Below are 15859 nucleotides of genomic sequence, written 5' to 3' on the forward strand. Positions count from 1 at the left end.
AATGCTATCACTCAAATCGCTCACTACTTCACTCTCATCAGACTCACTTTCTGTGTCATCACACTCGACAACACATATCTTTCTTTTATTACCAACGAGCGATACAACTTTCTCTCCAGTACTATTGAGACCAGCGTCGTAATATCTGATTTCTTCGGGAAGTTCGACGTTTTGTCCTTTACATGTAATTTTAAGATCGGCTTTGATTTGGTCTTTATTTGCAGGCGGAACTTTTATGATAAGCGAAGGACCTTCAATTGTATAAAAAAACACTATCCCATTGATCATCACTGAAATGTCTTTGGTCAAATTAAGTGATATCTTCACAATACCTCCCGTTGTTGGAACTAATGTGGTCGACATACCAATCACTTTTGTTTCGACGGTGTGGATCCCAGAGCATTCAAGAATCAACTGCTCGCAGATGTTAACTTCATTGATTGAGTCAAAGACTGTCTCTATTTTAAATTGATTCAACGCTCTCACAATGTTCTTGGTAACTATTTGGTCAGACTGTCGCTCCGGGTTCTCAAATGCGTCAATGAAACCGTCTAACCCTAACACCTTTTGCGTCTTCACCTTCACAACTTTCATCTCCTCTTCACACACTTTGAGGTCCTCCTTTTTTGGCACTTTGGTAGACAGAAGTTGGTTAATAAACAAATTCAAAGAGAAGTACTCTTCCAGGTATGAATTACACGTGTTAACTATTTGACAGCGCAAAAAGTGGATGGGGTCTTCACTCGCCTCTTTTCTTGAATTCTTCACCTTGATTTCTTCAGTCACTGCAGTGTAAATGAAATCACAGTATTTGCACAATGGGACTTCTACTACAGTTTGTTGGTATTCTCGTGGTAATATTCTGGTGCATTTGTCACATAGTGGTGCATCACAACATTCACAATAATTCACTAAAGAGCCAATCAAAATGTCTTTCTCACAATTCGAGCACTTTTCACTCTTTAAAAATTTAAGCATACTCCCCGCAATCGAACTTTGATCTTTGTTTTGTCTGAGTTTCAATTTCCCAGTCGTGTCGACCGACTTGAGCATTTCCTTCATCTTTTCCCGTCTTAGCTGCTCGTTGATTCTAAACTCTTTTCTCATCTTTTCAAATCCTTTAGTGAAATTCCTCTTTGGCAATTTCAATGGGTACGGAAGACAAAACGGGTAGTTATGCCGGTTATAGCCGCCGGTACCTTTATTCTCCATGAATTATTAACTTTTTTCAAGTTCCTATCGGCTTTTTATTTTTCAAAAACTTTGGACTAAATATACGAATTATTTTTAATGTAAATTGCTCTGTTTACATATACTTTTGTAAGAAAAAACAACTAGAAAGTAGACTGAAAGTATCGAATTATTGTGCTATATGAGTGGATCGTTGTTAATAACATTCTCCTTTTCTTGTTTGGAAGAAGAGTCTTCTCTGAATTTGTCGACGTCACTGAATGACATGAAGACAACGACAACACACCCAGCAATCATGAACGGAATCAAATTGAAAACACCGACTGTTGTTGGTTGTTCGAAAACAGATAATGTTTCCCATCCACTCCACATTGTATCAATAAAGTAAATGTATAAAGTGGCAAGTGCATTCAAAGAGGAATGCATCATTGCTGGTATTAATACATTTCCTGTTTTCAAGTAGAAGAAATTCAACATGTTACCAGTGAATGTCGTCATCACACATGTCATAAGAATACCCGCATAAGGCCATGCCGCGTAATCAGTGCCATAGTTGTGACCAAAGTAAACCAGTGGTGCGTGCCAGAGTCCCCAAATGACCCCACATATCCATGTCGAGATCTTTGGATTTAAAATTTTCGACATCTCGGGAAACAAAAACAGTCGCCACCCAATTTCTTCTCCAATGGTTACACCTAAATTGATGATAGGTGATATTAACAACGCAACTATCATTTGATACGAAAATTCGACATGAAGTCCCGTCTCTGTTGTATGTATGTCATAGAATTTATTCAAAATCTGTTGTTTATTAATCATGTACCCCATACTGATGTCCATGGCATCGGGATGTGTCGCATAGAATGTAAAGACCCCAAGTAAACTGAAGACCGGCATTATGAAGTATCCGACTATAATATAAATCCAATGCTCTTTGAGATGTGTGGACCACACTTTTAAATCAACAGTGAGTGGGGTGTGTGTAAACAAATAGGTCAGGTATACACTTATCATTGGGAAGAACATACAAAAGCCAGACATATTCGAATATATTGGACTTTTCACACCACCCATTGGAATAAGGGTGAATTCAAGGGTGTATGTGATACCAAAACATATGAGAAGATATACACATATCTTCAATATGCTGTGAAAGTATGGGCCTCTTATAAAGTCGTCCTTCTTTGGAGCGCGTAGGCTCAGTTTCATTGATTGGTTATACTGTTTCGATTTGTGCTATTATCTACTTATCTATTTCAGCCAATAGATAAGTAGAACGTTCTTGGTTCTAAAGCTATCAATGATATGTCATTAACATAACATTTATTATATTTGTTAATTAAATTTACCATCATTTTATAATTTGTTTCAATTCCAAAAGTGATAGTTTTATTCAGAATTATTCAATTATAGTTTATTATTAGTAATTTCAAACCAAAATTGAAAGAAGAATCGGTATTATAAGAACCGTTATGAACTGTCGGGGATAATCATCAAAAAACAAAATGAATAACATTTTCACGTGAATTATTTTTGTATTGAAGTTTCTCAACAATTTTTTGGACTTAAAAACCTCAATAGAAACAAGAAAGAAAGTGCATTAATTAATTAGTAAAAATATAGTTACTTATATAGCTTTTTATTATAACTTAACTAAAATTGTTGAATTATTTCAATAAAAAAAATTAAGCAAGTTCAAATAATATAAACTTCATAATATTAATAATCAAATATTATTAATATTTGCTTGATCTTCAATAAAAAGAAATAAAAAATGAACTCCCAAAGCAATGGACGAGGCAGTGTTGAGTCGCCAACTGTATACAATAGGAAAGGAGACACAAATGAAGATGATGAACACACGAGTTTTGATTGTAGGTCTTCGTGGAATTGGAAGTGAAATTGCGAAAAACGTCATTTTGATGTCGGTGAAAGCTGTTGGGCTCTTGGATAACACTGTAGGTGGTGTTAGAGAGGTTGGGCAGAACTTTTACTACAGTGAAGCAGACATCGGGAAGAGTCTCAGCTCCGCCACAGCAAGTAAGTTTCAAGAACTCAACCCGACTGTTTCTGTGAACGCAGAGACTCGTGAGTTAACGAATGATTCGATATACGCTGACTACGATATTTTGGTGTTAACCAATTTACTTGGTGAGAAAGAGTCCATTGCAGTTAACGATAATTGCAGAAAACACAATGTAAAAATGGTGTATGCGGTGAATAGAGGGGTTTTCTCGATGATTTTCAATGATTTCGGAGATGATTTTGTTGTGAATGATACCAATGGAGAGAATCCAAGGAGTTTTATTATTAGTGAAATTTCAGACAACACTATACATTTTGTTGAAGACGATTTCTGTAACATGGAAGTCGGAGACGAAGTCAGATTTGATGAAATAGTTGGGATGAAGGAGTTGAATTATTCTGAGAACGGCGGGAGGACGTTTAAATTGACAAAGAGGAGCGGTTACTCTGTTGAAGTGGGTGACTTGTCCAAGTTCACGAAGTTTGTGAAAGGAGGAAAGATGACAGAAATTAAACCGAGGGTTACCTTACATTTCAAATCACTTAAAGAAAGACTCTACGAACCTGGTGAGATTACATTTTCGTGTTTGACCAAGATTGAGAGAATGTATTTGATCCAACAACTTTTCCATGGACTAATGATTTTCAAAGACAAGTTTGGTACTTTTCCAAAGTCGCACGATACAGACGACTGTATGCAGTTCATAGAAATTTTAAAAGAACTTAAGGCCGAGTTAAATGAACAAAGCGAGAAAATTGCTCGTATGTTCTGCTTAATGAGCAACGGGACAATCTCACCAGTGGACACCGCGCTTGGAGGAATAGCAGCACAAGAGGTCTTGAAAGCTGCAAGTGGAAAGTATACACCGTATTGTCAGTACACTGTCTTTGACTGTTTAGAAGTTCTCCCAGACAATTACTTAGAATTGAAGAAAGATGAATTTGAATGTGAAGAGTCTCGGTATTCTTCCCAAATTGATGTAATTGGTAAAACCCTACAAAAGCAAATTGAAGATGTCAAAATGTTTTTGGTTGGAGCTGGGGCTATTGGGTGCGAAGTGATCAAGACGTGGGCGATGATGGGTGTTGGCAGAGGGAGTGGTGAAATATTCATAACAGACAATGACAACATTGAGAAGTCGAATTTGTCGAGACAATTTCTATTCAGAAACAAACACATCAATCAACCGAAGTCCAAAGTTGCGAAGGAATCGATTCAAGTGATCAACCCCGATATCAGAGTCAAAGATTTCCAACTGAGAGTCGGACCAGAAACTGAAAACGTCTTTGACGAGGATTTCTACCAAAATTTGAATTGTGTGACGACTGCACTCGACAATGTACAAGCTCGAAATTACGTTGATTCACAATGCTTGTTATACGGCCTTCCAATGATTGAAGGAGGTACTATGGGGACCAAAGGAAACACATTAACTGTTGTTCCATTTGTAACACAGTCATTTGCAACTGGAAGTGTTCACGAAGGTGCAGAGAAGAGTATTCCGATGTGTACGTTGCATAATTTTCCAAATAACATTGATCATACAATTCAATGGGCAAGGGATAGGTTTGAAGGACTCTTTAAAAACGACATTGACCAAATTGAAAGTTACAACTCGGACCAGAAGAAGTTTTTTGAGAATCTCGACAAGGAAACTCCGAACAACCAATTAGCAATTTTGGAATCGATCATTGACAACGGAAGTACAACTGCCCCAAAAGACATGAAAGATTGTGTGAAGTGGGCATTTGGTAAGTATCAAAACTACTTTGTCGATTCAATTCAAAAGTTGATAACAGACTTTCCTGAAACCGCAGTAACTGACGAAGGAATTCCATTCTGGCATGCGCCAAAAAAATTCCCCCATGTTATTCCATTCAACAGAAATGAGAAAACGTGTGTCGACTTTATAGAAGCTGCTTCGCTACTGAGGGCAGAGTGTTTTAATATCAAAGAAACGATGTCACGCGATACAATGTGCGAATTATGTGAAGAATATTTGAAGGAGAAACCAATGAGTATCGTGAAAGATGATGAAAAGAATTTAATGAGTGCAGTCAAACAATTGAAAGAGACTATTTCTCAACTGCACATACATTTGGTCCGCCCAATTGTGTTTGAAAAGGATGACGATACAAACCACCACATCGCGTTTGTGACGGCGTGCAGTAACTTGCGCGCAATGAATTACTGCATTCAACCGGCCGACTTCAATAAGACGAAATTTATCTCAGGTAAAATTATACCAGCCATGATCACAACAACGGCGGTGGTCTCTGGCCTTCAATGTATTGAATTATACAAAATATTGTTGAAGAAGCCGTTGGAGAGTTACCACAACTCTTTCTTGAATTTGGCCATTGGGTATTTGGACGGGACTGAGCCTGAAAGGGTTGTGAAGAAGAAGTTATGTGAAGGGATGGAGGTGACTATTTGGGACAAGTTTGAGTTTGACGGCAATTGTACTGTGAAACAGTTATGTGAAAAGATCTCCTCGAAGTACCCATTTGATGTTGAAAGCATCACCGGAGAGGATGTATTGTTATACTGCGCTTTCATTCCAAGTGCACACAAAAAGCTTGACAAAACATTTAAACAGTTGTACCTCGACGCCAAGAAAGTCGAGTTCACCGGAAAGAAAATGGTGTTGGCCCTTGCGGTGAGTGGACAGAAGGAGACTTTACCTGATGATTTTGAGTTTCCCGACGTCATTTTAAGATTTTAAATGATGGTAATTGAATAACATTTTATATGTTTGAAAATGTTTTTTGTGGTGCTATAAATTGTTTTTGAAGAAAACTGGAAATGACCAAATGGAGGAGGACAATGATAATGACTACTCTCCTTGCGATGTTTGTGTTATACTATTTTCTGCACATGAGCTGACAAATAGAATTATATTCGTTACGTAGAGAATTGTACTCCTGAGGTGTTGGCTATGATTAAACGATGTGAATTTCTCCAAGTTTGTTGTTTCGAGTTGAAACGGTGGAGTAAAACAAATACTATACTTATAGTTGTTTATAATTAAAATAAAAGTTGCAATTAAATAATCACAAAACAGAACGTTGTCGACCAAGACGAGTTGAAGTACGAGCAAACATGTTGGAGAGCCTTTGTTAAGTACATTGAAGACACTCAAAAGATCATCGAATCGGTTAAATCGAAGATAGCAAAGTTACAAGGGTTTTGGTACACCGTTCTGTTCCACTCGAGGTTTTTCGACTTTTATGCGACAAGCCCAAAGGATGTGAAGATTTTGATGTATTTAAAGGACGTCAGGTGTCATTCTTTTAATAGTCAAATTGTCCCGTACCCTGGATCGATATCAAAAAAGACACTTAGGATGTCTTACACCGTAACATTTGTATTTAACCCTAATCCATACTTGTTACACACCACACTTACAAAGAAAGTCACTTTCACACCACGACACCTGAACGAGACACCAATCATTATTAAGTTTGTTTTTAATAGAGTTTACTATGTAATAATATCAACTAAAAAACTTAAAAAAAGCTCTGGCGCACACTTTGTGGAAGGGAAAGACCCACACAGAATTAATGGAGTTGCCGTCGGATCATTTTTCGATTACTTTATGCCATACGAACTCACCGACGACATGACGGACGAAGAAATGGATTCAATAGAAAAGGACTTCACAGTGACGGAAACACTTGTTCATAACATCCTTGGGAATTGCATCGACTGTTTCCAGAAACAAAGCAATTTCCAATTTGACTGAGAACTTGGGAACTATAATTATAATATTTAACTTCGTTAATTTAGAATTAGTACCACTGAATGCCAAACACGCATCGAGCAGAAAATGTCTTGGGCGATGTTGCGCCGACAAAAACGTCTGCATCAAACTCTTTGCCATCGTCTTGTACGAATTCTTGATTGATTGCATTTTCAATGCTACATGAAGATGAGGAGATGGAGAACCCATTTTTGACAGTAAAAAATGCGCCATTACCTAGTGAGACTATCCCATCTTCAATACTCTTTGGTGTGTATTTGTGAAGGTAGACTCCCATTATTGGACTTTTTAGAGTGAATAGAAAGACTGAACCTTTTGAATTGCCATCAACCAATTCGTCAACGTACGTTCCAAAAAGGTTTCCTTTTGAATCGATGACTAAAAACATGTAATTCTTGACATTATTAACACTTAACTTCACCTCGCGTTCAACCCAAGAGTCAACATCTGTGGTGTAAGTGATGTGATAATTTGATAAGGCGGTCCAAGTCATGAGCTGGTACTGAACCGTCTTTAACTTGTCTTTTAACCCATCTTCTGCAAATTCACGAAGCTGCCGTTTACACTCGACCATTGCCTCTTTCCGCTCATTTTCTTCAACAAACTGGGCTTTTTTCCGCTCTTCCTCTTCTTTACGTGTTTGTTCCTCGACTTCTTTTTTGCGCTTTTCAACGTTGGTGATGGTCATCACTACAACAGCTGGACGGTCTTGGATTTTCTTCTTTGAGACGAAAGAGTCGATTAGAACAATGTCAAATTTGATATTTTTGTTGACTGAGATATCGCAAAAGTCGGCAAAGTCGATTGTAAATTTACCTATGAGGACATTCTCACCACTCTTCTCCCAGTCGTAGCAATCAATCTGTAAAAGATCACCAGTGGACACAACACTAAAGGATTGATCCCATTTGGGATCACTGGTGTTGTTATCATGAGTGGTCTTGATCTCCATCCCCTTATCTAAAAAGACACAAAACGGGTTGCACCAGCTCGAGGTATCGACCTTGGGCCAATTCATCCCTTTCACAAAGGTGATTTCGTAAGACTTTGCCATTGAAAATAGAGGAGTGCCTTTTTGTAGTTCTTAATATGAAATGGTCTGAATTATTCAAAACTTTACTGTTCATTATGGTCATATTTATTTAGTTTGAGAATAATAAAAAATATAATTCTTTAAATTAATTAAATATAATTCCAAATAAAATAATATATAGTTTTTTTATTTAAAAAAATACTATTTAAAAAGAAGATTAGAATGAAGAATTTGGAAGATTTTAATTGGCGACGCAGAATTAACTAAAATGAACCAAACTTTAAATAAAAAAACAACCAATTATTTATATTAGTAATATAACTACAATTTTTTAATATGTTAAAAATACAAATCTTAAGAGCTTAAAATATCATATAAATATTATTTAAAAATTTTAAATACAAAAAATCAACAAGATATAAAAATGACAAGAAAACTTAATAAATACTCTTATGGTACTTTATCTATTGTTAGCAGTTGCTATCTCCGCGAAGTGCTCAACAAGAAAGCCCGTTGTGTTGATCCATGGTATATTATCTAGTGTTCTTGAAGCCGAGGTGAATATCCCAGACGATTTAGAAATGCCTGAAGACTGTGCTCGACAACGTGATAATTTTAGAGTGTGGCAAGTTGCTGAAGACCTCAATCCCAAGAAGAATCGGTGTTTATTAAAGTACATGACACCCGTCTATAACACTGAAACAGGTGTTTTAGAAGACTTAGAAGGTGTTAATGTGACAGTCCCACAGTTTGGGTCAACGTATAGTAGCAGTTGCTTGGATCCTGGGATGTTGACATGCTCGTTAACTGAGTATTTCCGCCCACTCATCAAGAAATTGAACAAATTGGGATATGTTGATGGCGTCGATTTATACGGAGCGCCGTATGACTGGAGATACACTGGCGGTGATTTCTATGCGAAGAGACTTGAGAACCTCTTAAAAAGTATTAAAGAGAAAACAGGCAAGAAAGCAGTGTTGGTGAGCCACTCCATGGGATGCCCTGTCACATTTGATGCATTAAGTAAATTTAATCCAGAAGACTATGTTGAAAGATGGGTCACTGTTGGTGGTGCCTGGCTTGGTGCTGTTGAATTGTTGAATGAGGTGTTGAATGGTATTGATGGTGTTCCAGTCCCCAAGGATATGACCATTGATTTGGTCAGACACATTCCGGCGATGTTTTACATGACACCTCGTGGAGAACAAATTACTGGAGAGTTAGTCAAAGTTGGAAACGATGTTTACACTGTTGACAATATTGGCGATTTGTATGAAAAACTTCCTGGTATGGAGGTGTATGGTAAAAAGTTATACAATGAGATAAAACCAACGGCTCCGATTATCAAGAAGGCTCCTGTTAAAGTGTACTGCACATTTTCCGATGGGTTTGAAACACCAAGAAGACTTGAAGGAAGTGATGTGTATTCCAGTTTCAATGTGACATACGATAACGGAGATGGCGTTGTCAATATTGAATCTTTACAATTTTGTAATACACCGGGATTTGCTGAAGAGGTGAAGTACTTTGGTAAATATCAACACAAAGGATTGCTTGGGGAACAAGTTTTAGTTGACTACTTACAACCGATGATTTGTGAGTAATTTTTAATACAAAGATTCTTTATGTCTTTAATTTATAAACCAAATTAGTTAATATTATAAATGACGAGTTGTTGTGGCGTTGTGTAATGGAGTTTTAATGTTCAAAACTCAAATATCTTAGATAGAACGTTGAGTCTTGTTTAATGGTCATAACTATTGATATATAATAAAAGTATTATAATGCTTTTTTTGGTTTCGACTTTTTTATTATACAACAGAAAAGGTATAATACAACGGGTTATTAGGGACATACCATTATTCCAGAAATATCATTCCTGTGTGAAATATTTATAGAAATACTAATGCAATGGTTTATCTTATGGTATCTTTATAATTTGATAATTGGCATATCAAGAGCAATAGAACAGGGTTGAGTGAACTCCGATAGGACTTTACAAAATGAGTTTTTCAAAAGCCGACTTTGAGGAGCAGTCCAAACGTGTTATCACTGCTCTTCACGAATCAGGTAAGTTTGAATGGCGTTGGGACCCTCTTGGTTACATCTTCCATGAGAGCGAGATTGGTGATCTCACCACACCAATACATTTAGAAAACGACGATGACATTATAGAAGAAGAACCTGATGCCTTTAAGGTTGACTTAATCAACAAGAATTTCAAAAAACGTTATAAAATGACACACAATGTAATTTACAACACGTCGTACCAAGTCCCACAACTTGGGGTTTCTATATTTGACCAAATAGAAAATCGGTTTGTTGTCAAATTGAATGAAGCAACAGAGATATTAAAAAAGTTCAACGGCAGAGAAGTCCCAGACAACACAGATTCCATAAACATGTTCATCACACTTGACGAACATCCACTTATTGACGACTTATACATGTTCTTTATACACCCGTGTGGGACTTCTTCGACAATCGAGACGGTGATTTCAACTGAAAAACGGGACTATTTGATTTGTTATCTCAGTTCTTATGGGCCTGATGTTTGTTGTTTTGAAAATTACTTGGCACTCCAACATGTACTTTTGAATGGTAAGTAATTTACTATTCACTGACTTTGTTTGAGGCTTTGATGTTCTCAAACATCTGTTTAATAAAGGTGTTTGCAATGATGAATAGCATAATAACCAGATTATGTAAAGTAAATACAATTAAAGTTCATCGTCGTACTGGTTCCAGTCGCGCACAGACGGAAAGAGTTGGTTCATTGTGTTTGGAAAACACGAATGCGAGGAATTACCAACAACCAAATGTTTGAGAGATGGATGTGCCCACTCCTCTAAATTTGAAATGCAGATGATGTGAAGTTTTTCGAGTTTCAATTGCTTGTAGTCCTTTACCACGTTTGTCGAAACATCCAGTGTGAGTTCTTTCACCGACTTTGGTAAAACGCACGAGTTTAAAAGTCTTTGTGATATGTATACTTTCTCAAGATGTTTAAGTTGGGATATGTCCAAGTCGAAATTCTGTGGCTGTTGTTTGATTTGTAACGCAATGAGAGAGTCTGGCAAATTTTTGGGCAATTCGGAACACGACAAAACCTTTAAATTTGCACACTCTTTTTTCAAGTCAAAATTGGTGGGGAGACTCCCTTCAATCTCAAGTGAGCTGAGTGAACTCTGACACTGCGAGAGTGTTGGGAGGTCTTGGAGTGTTTTAGTGTCCACTTTCAGGTTCATCAACTTTCTTGGAAACTTAAATACATTAGAGAGTGAACACCCAATCATAGCAAGCGATACCGCTGAGCAAAACTCTAAATTGCCGACGTTGGTTGATTTCAATTTGAGTTTCTGCAATTTGTTTAACACGTCAAATTGCAGCGATGAAAAGGTGTTGTTTGATTCAACTTCCAGTGAAGTCAAGTTGTTGTTCCATGGGATGCTGTTTCTGTCAAAATTAAAGCATGCGAGGTGCTCGACAGAATGCGGCAATTTTCCTACTATTTCTGGGCACTTTACTGTTTTAAGAAAATCGAGGTTGTCCAGTTTCAGGCGGTTGATGGATTTCACTGATTCCGCAAAGTTGAAGTTTCGCTGCGACAAGTCGATTGGTGTTGTTGTCTCCTCTTCTACTACAACTGCGCTGTTGTTGTTCGGTATGTAAATTTCGTTACTTTTATCGTCAACATTATTTGTGAATTTGGTCACTGTCTCTTTGCCCTTTACTCCACTTTCCGACGAAGTAAAACAGACTTCCGCATACATTTTCATATCATTCAAAATATCTTTGTTTACGATTGTGGCGTTGAAGATCTCAATCACTTTTTTGTCGAAGTAGTGGTACTCTTTCAACTTCGGGTGAAAAGTGTTGACGAACTTTGTTTCGATTCTGACAAAATCAAGTCTCTGACTTTTGTTGGGAAAAATCGACTCGATAGGAATCGCCCACTGAAAGTTGTATATGGTGACTCTTCTTAATGCGGTAAAGAGACTTAAATTGCAAGCTCTGTTGATGTCGACATGGAGCACTGCTATTCTGTCTCTCAAGTCTTCTGCGAATGGTTGGTCTTCAAAAGTGTACTTATTAAATCTGAATAACTTGAATCGATCCAATATTTCTTTCTTTCCTCTCAGTTCCAAGTTATTAACACAGAGTGTTTCGGCTGAAGGAAGTATTTCGAAGATGTTTTCTGGGAGATTCTTATTACACTTCTCTCTCAGTTTGTACATCTCATCTGTCTCGAATTCGTTTCGAGAGATTCTTTTTGTAAAATATTGTGCGCATATTCTGACCATGTTAGTTGCTTCAAGGTACTTCTTATTAACAAGCTTGAGAGTGATAACATCTTCAAACGAGGGGAGGTATGGGACTATTGTGACAACAAAGACTGCTTCGAGGTGTGTCATCTTAGAATTTTGTGATTGCAATTCCTAGTCTTTGTGACGCTTTTTATGTTGTTCCGTTCCACGTCACTTTGACAGACTATTTTTATATAGTTTGAAAAACTATATAAAAGTTAATTATTTACCACCAAAATGTCGAGTGTTGAGGTAATTGGTTTGACTTGACCATTTTATCGGATTTATTATTTTATTCAGGAGTTTGATATTTCAGGTAGTCGAAGAAAGTGGGAGACTTTTCGAAATGAGCTTTGATTTTTTTTTTACCCAAAAAAGTGACTTGCTTCACACAAAATGCAAACCCGGGAAATCTTACCCACTCAACTTGTTTATTCAAAAAGAAAAATCTAAGCTCATTACCATTTTGAGCAATCTGCTTCTGCTTCTACTTACGTCAAAATTCTGCTCCACCAACGAAACAAAATGATTATTACTATAATAATATGATAAAGAAACAGTTCGAAAAACACAGTGTTCTATTTTAAATCATGACATATTTTATATTTATAATTATTTATATTATATTTATTGGTTGTTAGTTTTGGGAAAAACTTAAGTTTTGTTTTTGGATTTTCTTTGAGTTTTGAACAATGGATTTTTTCCCGATAATTTGAATAAAAACAGAATAAAATTAAACATTTTTTGTTTATTCAAAAATAATCTTTTTACAGAGTATAAAAAATTTTAATAATTTAATAATATTTATATGTTTTATTAATATAATTTAACAATCATATAAAATTAAAATAATTAATTTATGTATTAAAAGATATTTAAAATATATCAGACTGAAAGTTTTAATCATTGATCAGAGATTGTTCATAGTCATCATTTATATATCCGATTACTAATCTTCTGTTTATTATCTTATCATTGTTAATAATTGCTTATATATATAAGATTATGTTATTATGGGATTTATTTTAACCCTGTTTATAAATTTTAACAATATTTTATAGTTTTGTGAATAAATAATAAAAAAAAATAGATTTCAAATAAAACTTATTTTATTAAATAATTTATTATTTAGATAATAATAATAAATTTTTGGTTGAAAAATGATAAAAAAAATAATTATAATTATAATTTCATTTTATTATTTTTAATAATAATTTTCAAATTAAGAAAAATTTAAAAAACAAAGTTATATTATAGTTTTTTAAAAATAATATGAAAAATTTTTAAAAATTTTAAACTGTCGAAATGGGAATGTGATTTTTCGTTTCATTATTTATTATATATTATAATTAAATAATAACAACTTTCTAGTTTAATAAAATATAAGATTTTTTGTATAAAAAATACAACTTGGCATTTTAATTGTAACAGTTTTTTGATAAAATTATAAACAAATTATTAACTTAATAAATAATTATATTTCCTTTGTTGTAATTTTTGAGAACCAAATATGCTTTTAGAAATTGACGAATTTTCTCCAATAAAAATTCGTCCAAAAAAGTTGATATAAATTGCATAATTTGGTGGGGTGATGACAGTGCCATACTCGCAATTTGAGAACAAAGGATACGTTTATAATATATGCGTAGTTGGTGATGCAAACGTTGGCAAGACGTCTATAGTTCGTCGTCTTGTCAAATATGACTTCACGCCCGATAATACGCCTTTTTCAAAACCAGTCGTTTGTGTTTTTTATTTAGAACAGGGAATAATAATCTTTCATATTTACTTGTAATAAATATTTATAGTTTACAATAAAAACAATAATAGTAAAAAAAAGGTAGAACATAATATGAAAGTCAATGGCAAAGATGTTAGACTCCGATTCCATGACCCTAAGAGTGACGAGATGAATGGAGGTGGCTCGTTCTATACAAACTGTGAGATGTTGATATATGTGTTTAACTACACAGAATTAAATACATTAGAACACTGTTTAAAGTGGGACCAATATTGCACTCACTGTGTCTCGAAAAGGTGCAAAAAGATATTGGTTGGTACACACGTGGATGTTACGCACACCCTCACAACAGATATATGCGAACAACACGCACACAAATTGGGGTGTAGTTTATATTCTATCGATTGCAAAGGAGGGATGGGCGCACTTGAGATATGGGAATACATATGTAGCGATATACAGACTAAATTCATCCCTATGAAAGAAGCAGAAAATAGTATCCTTGTCAATTTAGTGTGATTTTGAGTTTTATTTTTTTTGGTTTTTTAAAGGTTTCTGCTTTAAGTCAAAATACTTGTAATTGTAATAAACTACAAGTATTAGTTAAGTTATATTTAATATTGATAAATTAACAAATACTATTATAATCGATACACAAACTATAATTGGTATGTGTCATAATTTATAATATTATTTATTAGACTACAATATTAAATAACAAAAAAAATACAATTATTATATTAATAAATCATTTTATTTTTATCACTTGAATTAGAAAAAGAAAAAGATCTTTGTAAAAAAACTCAAAAATGTTCATTTAATCATCAAAATAATTGACTCAGGGGTAATAACTCAAAGTTTTTTTGCAACTCGAAAAAATCTCGAAAATGGAGTTAATCGAACCATTTTACATATTTACGTGATATTTTCATTTACTTTTTTTTTCTTTATAAACTATAAAAAAACAATAATCAAACAATATTATACTAATAAATTTCTTTTTAATACCAAAAAAATAGGGAAGTTGTAATGTTCTATTTTAAAAGTTAAACACCCAAATTTAACGCACTTGAAAAAAAATGAATCTCTGAAAAATCTCGTGCTTTTTTGTTTTGTTTATTTTAAAGAATAAAAACACAGAACATTTTTTTCTCGTTGTATTTATAAGACGTAATGTTGTTCGTTCAAAATATGAAGGCTAATACATAATTCAGTTACAAAGAAGTGCTTGCGCGTTTTTCGTTATAATTAATAGATGTGTCGATGAGTCCGAATTCCTTCAAGTTGAAGAGGAGTACATCGTAACGGTCTTGCGTTTCGGAGGATGGGTCTGCGAAGAGTGGTACGTTACTATTAACACTCTTAGATCTTTTGTGTTCCCTGAGTTCTTGAAGCTCGTGGAGACTTTCGAGTAGATTCTCCTTTTGAAGTGTTTTAATTGTTGAATGGATCGTTCCGACTGTGTTAGATCGTGTACGGCACTCGACTTCATTTGAGTTGGGTCGCTTGATGGTCACTATACTTCGTGTTGCCATTAATGAATTAATATGGCGGTTTCAAGATCAATTTATTGTGTTAATGACACTTGCGAAAATAGAATAAAACATTCGATTTTCATTTATTTTACCTTTATTTATTTATAACACTACTTTTCTTCATGATTTGGTGGTTCTTCTCATATTTGTTTGGTAATGTTTATTTGAAATAGAAATATGCCATGTATGGCTTTACTTACTATTACTTATTTATATTTTAACTATTGATATTACTCTATTTACATTTTTTAATGATCAGATGG

The 15859-nt window shown here is 34.8% G+C and overlaps 10 protein-coding genes across 10 annotated transcripts; 5 read left to right on the forward strand and 5 right to left on the reverse strand.

Annotated features, from left to right (window-relative positions):
• On the reverse strand, positions 1 to 1212 carry EIN_083240 (hypothetical protein; the record flags this gene model as incomplete). Its single annotated transcript, XM_004184500.1, has 1 exon — positions 1 to 1212. A coding segment is annotated over one exon (1212 nt), but the record flags the coding sequence as incomplete, so codon positions are not given.
• Positions 1213 to 1368: 156 nt separating this feature from the next.
• EIN_083250 (hypothetical protein) lies at positions 1369 to 2400 on the reverse strand (the record flags this gene model as incomplete). The annotated part of the gene is made up of 1 exon (XM_004184501.1): positions 1369 to 2400. The coding sequence occupies one exon, from the start codon at positions 2398 to 2400 to the stop codon at positions 1369 to 1371; it is 1032 nt and encodes a 343-aa protein (XP_004184549.1).
• A 581-nt stretch (positions 2401 to 2981) lies between these two features.
• Positions 2982 to 5942, forward strand: EIN_083260 (ubiquitin-activating enzyme E1, putative; the record flags this gene model as incomplete). Its single annotated transcript, XM_004184502.1, has 1 exon — positions 2982 to 5942. The coding sequence occupies one exon, from the start codon at positions 2982 to 2984 to the stop codon at positions 5940 to 5942; it is 2961 nt and encodes a 986-aa protein (XP_004184550.1).
• Positions 5943 to 6030: 88 nt separating this feature from the next.
• EIN_083270 (hypothetical protein) lies at positions 6031 to 6962 on the forward strand (the record flags this gene model as incomplete). Its single annotated transcript, XM_004184503.1, has 4 exons — positions 6031 to 6069; positions 6111 to 6182; positions 6282 to 6679; positions 6737 to 6962. 4 exons carry the CDS (start codon positions 6031 to 6033, stop codon positions 6960 to 6962), a joined length of 735 nt encoding a protein of 244 aa, XP_004184551.1.
• A 46-nt stretch (positions 6963 to 7008) lies between these two features.
• Positions 7009 to 8034, reverse strand: EIN_083280 (hypothetical protein; the record flags this gene model as incomplete). The annotated part of the gene is made up of 1 exon (XM_004184504.1): positions 7009 to 8034. One exon carries the CDS (start codon positions 8032 to 8034, stop codon positions 7009 to 7011), a length of 1026 nt encoding a protein of 341 aa, XP_004184552.1.
• A 431-nt stretch (positions 8035 to 8465) lies between these two features.
• EIN_083290 (1-O-acylceramide synthase precursor, putative) lies at positions 8466 to 9617 on the forward strand (the record flags this gene model as incomplete). The annotated part of the gene is made up of 1 exon (XM_004184505.1): positions 8466 to 9617. One exon carries the CDS (start codon positions 8466 to 8468, stop codon positions 9615 to 9617), a length of 1152 nt encoding a protein of 383 aa, XP_004184553.1.
• A 399-nt stretch (positions 9618 to 10016) lies between these two features.
• Positions 10017 to 10622, forward strand: EIN_083300 (hypothetical protein; the record flags this gene model as incomplete). Its single annotated transcript, XM_004184506.1, has 1 exon — positions 10017 to 10622. The coding sequence occupies one exon, from the start codon at positions 10017 to 10019 to the stop codon at positions 10620 to 10622; it is 606 nt and encodes a 201-aa protein (XP_004184554.1).
• Positions 10623 to 10733: 111 nt separating this feature from the next.
• On the reverse strand, positions 10734 to 12428 carry EIN_083310 (hypothetical protein; the record flags this gene model as incomplete). The annotated part of the gene is made up of 1 exon (XM_004184507.1): positions 10734 to 12428. The coding sequence occupies one exon, from the start codon at positions 12426 to 12428 to the stop codon at positions 10734 to 10736; it is 1695 nt and encodes a 564-aa protein (XP_004184555.1).
• Positions 12429 to 13911: 1483 nt separating this feature from the next.
• On the forward strand, positions 13912 to 14580 carry EIN_083320 (hypothetical protein; the record flags this gene model as incomplete). The annotated part of the gene is made up of 2 exons (XM_004184508.1): positions 13912 to 14061; positions 14161 to 14580. 2 exons carry the CDS (start codon positions 13912 to 13914, stop codon positions 14578 to 14580), a joined length of 570 nt encoding a protein of 189 aa, XP_004184556.1.
• A 695-nt stretch (positions 14581 to 15275) lies between these two features.
• On the reverse strand, positions 15276 to 15596 carry EIN_083330 (hypothetical protein; the record flags this gene model as incomplete). The annotated part of the gene is made up of 1 exon (XM_004184509.1): positions 15276 to 15596. One exon carries the CDS (start codon positions 15594 to 15596, stop codon positions 15276 to 15278), a length of 321 nt encoding a protein of 106 aa, XP_004184557.1.
• Positions 15597 to 15859: the final 263 nt, after the last annotated feature.

Source organism: Entamoeba invadens (assembly GCF_000330505.1).
Source record: "Entamoeba invadens IP1 unplaced genomic scaffold scaff_1105074725643, whole genome shotgun sequence".
NCBI lineage: Eukaryota > Evosea > Mastigamoebida > Endamoebidae > Entamoeba > Entamoeba invadens.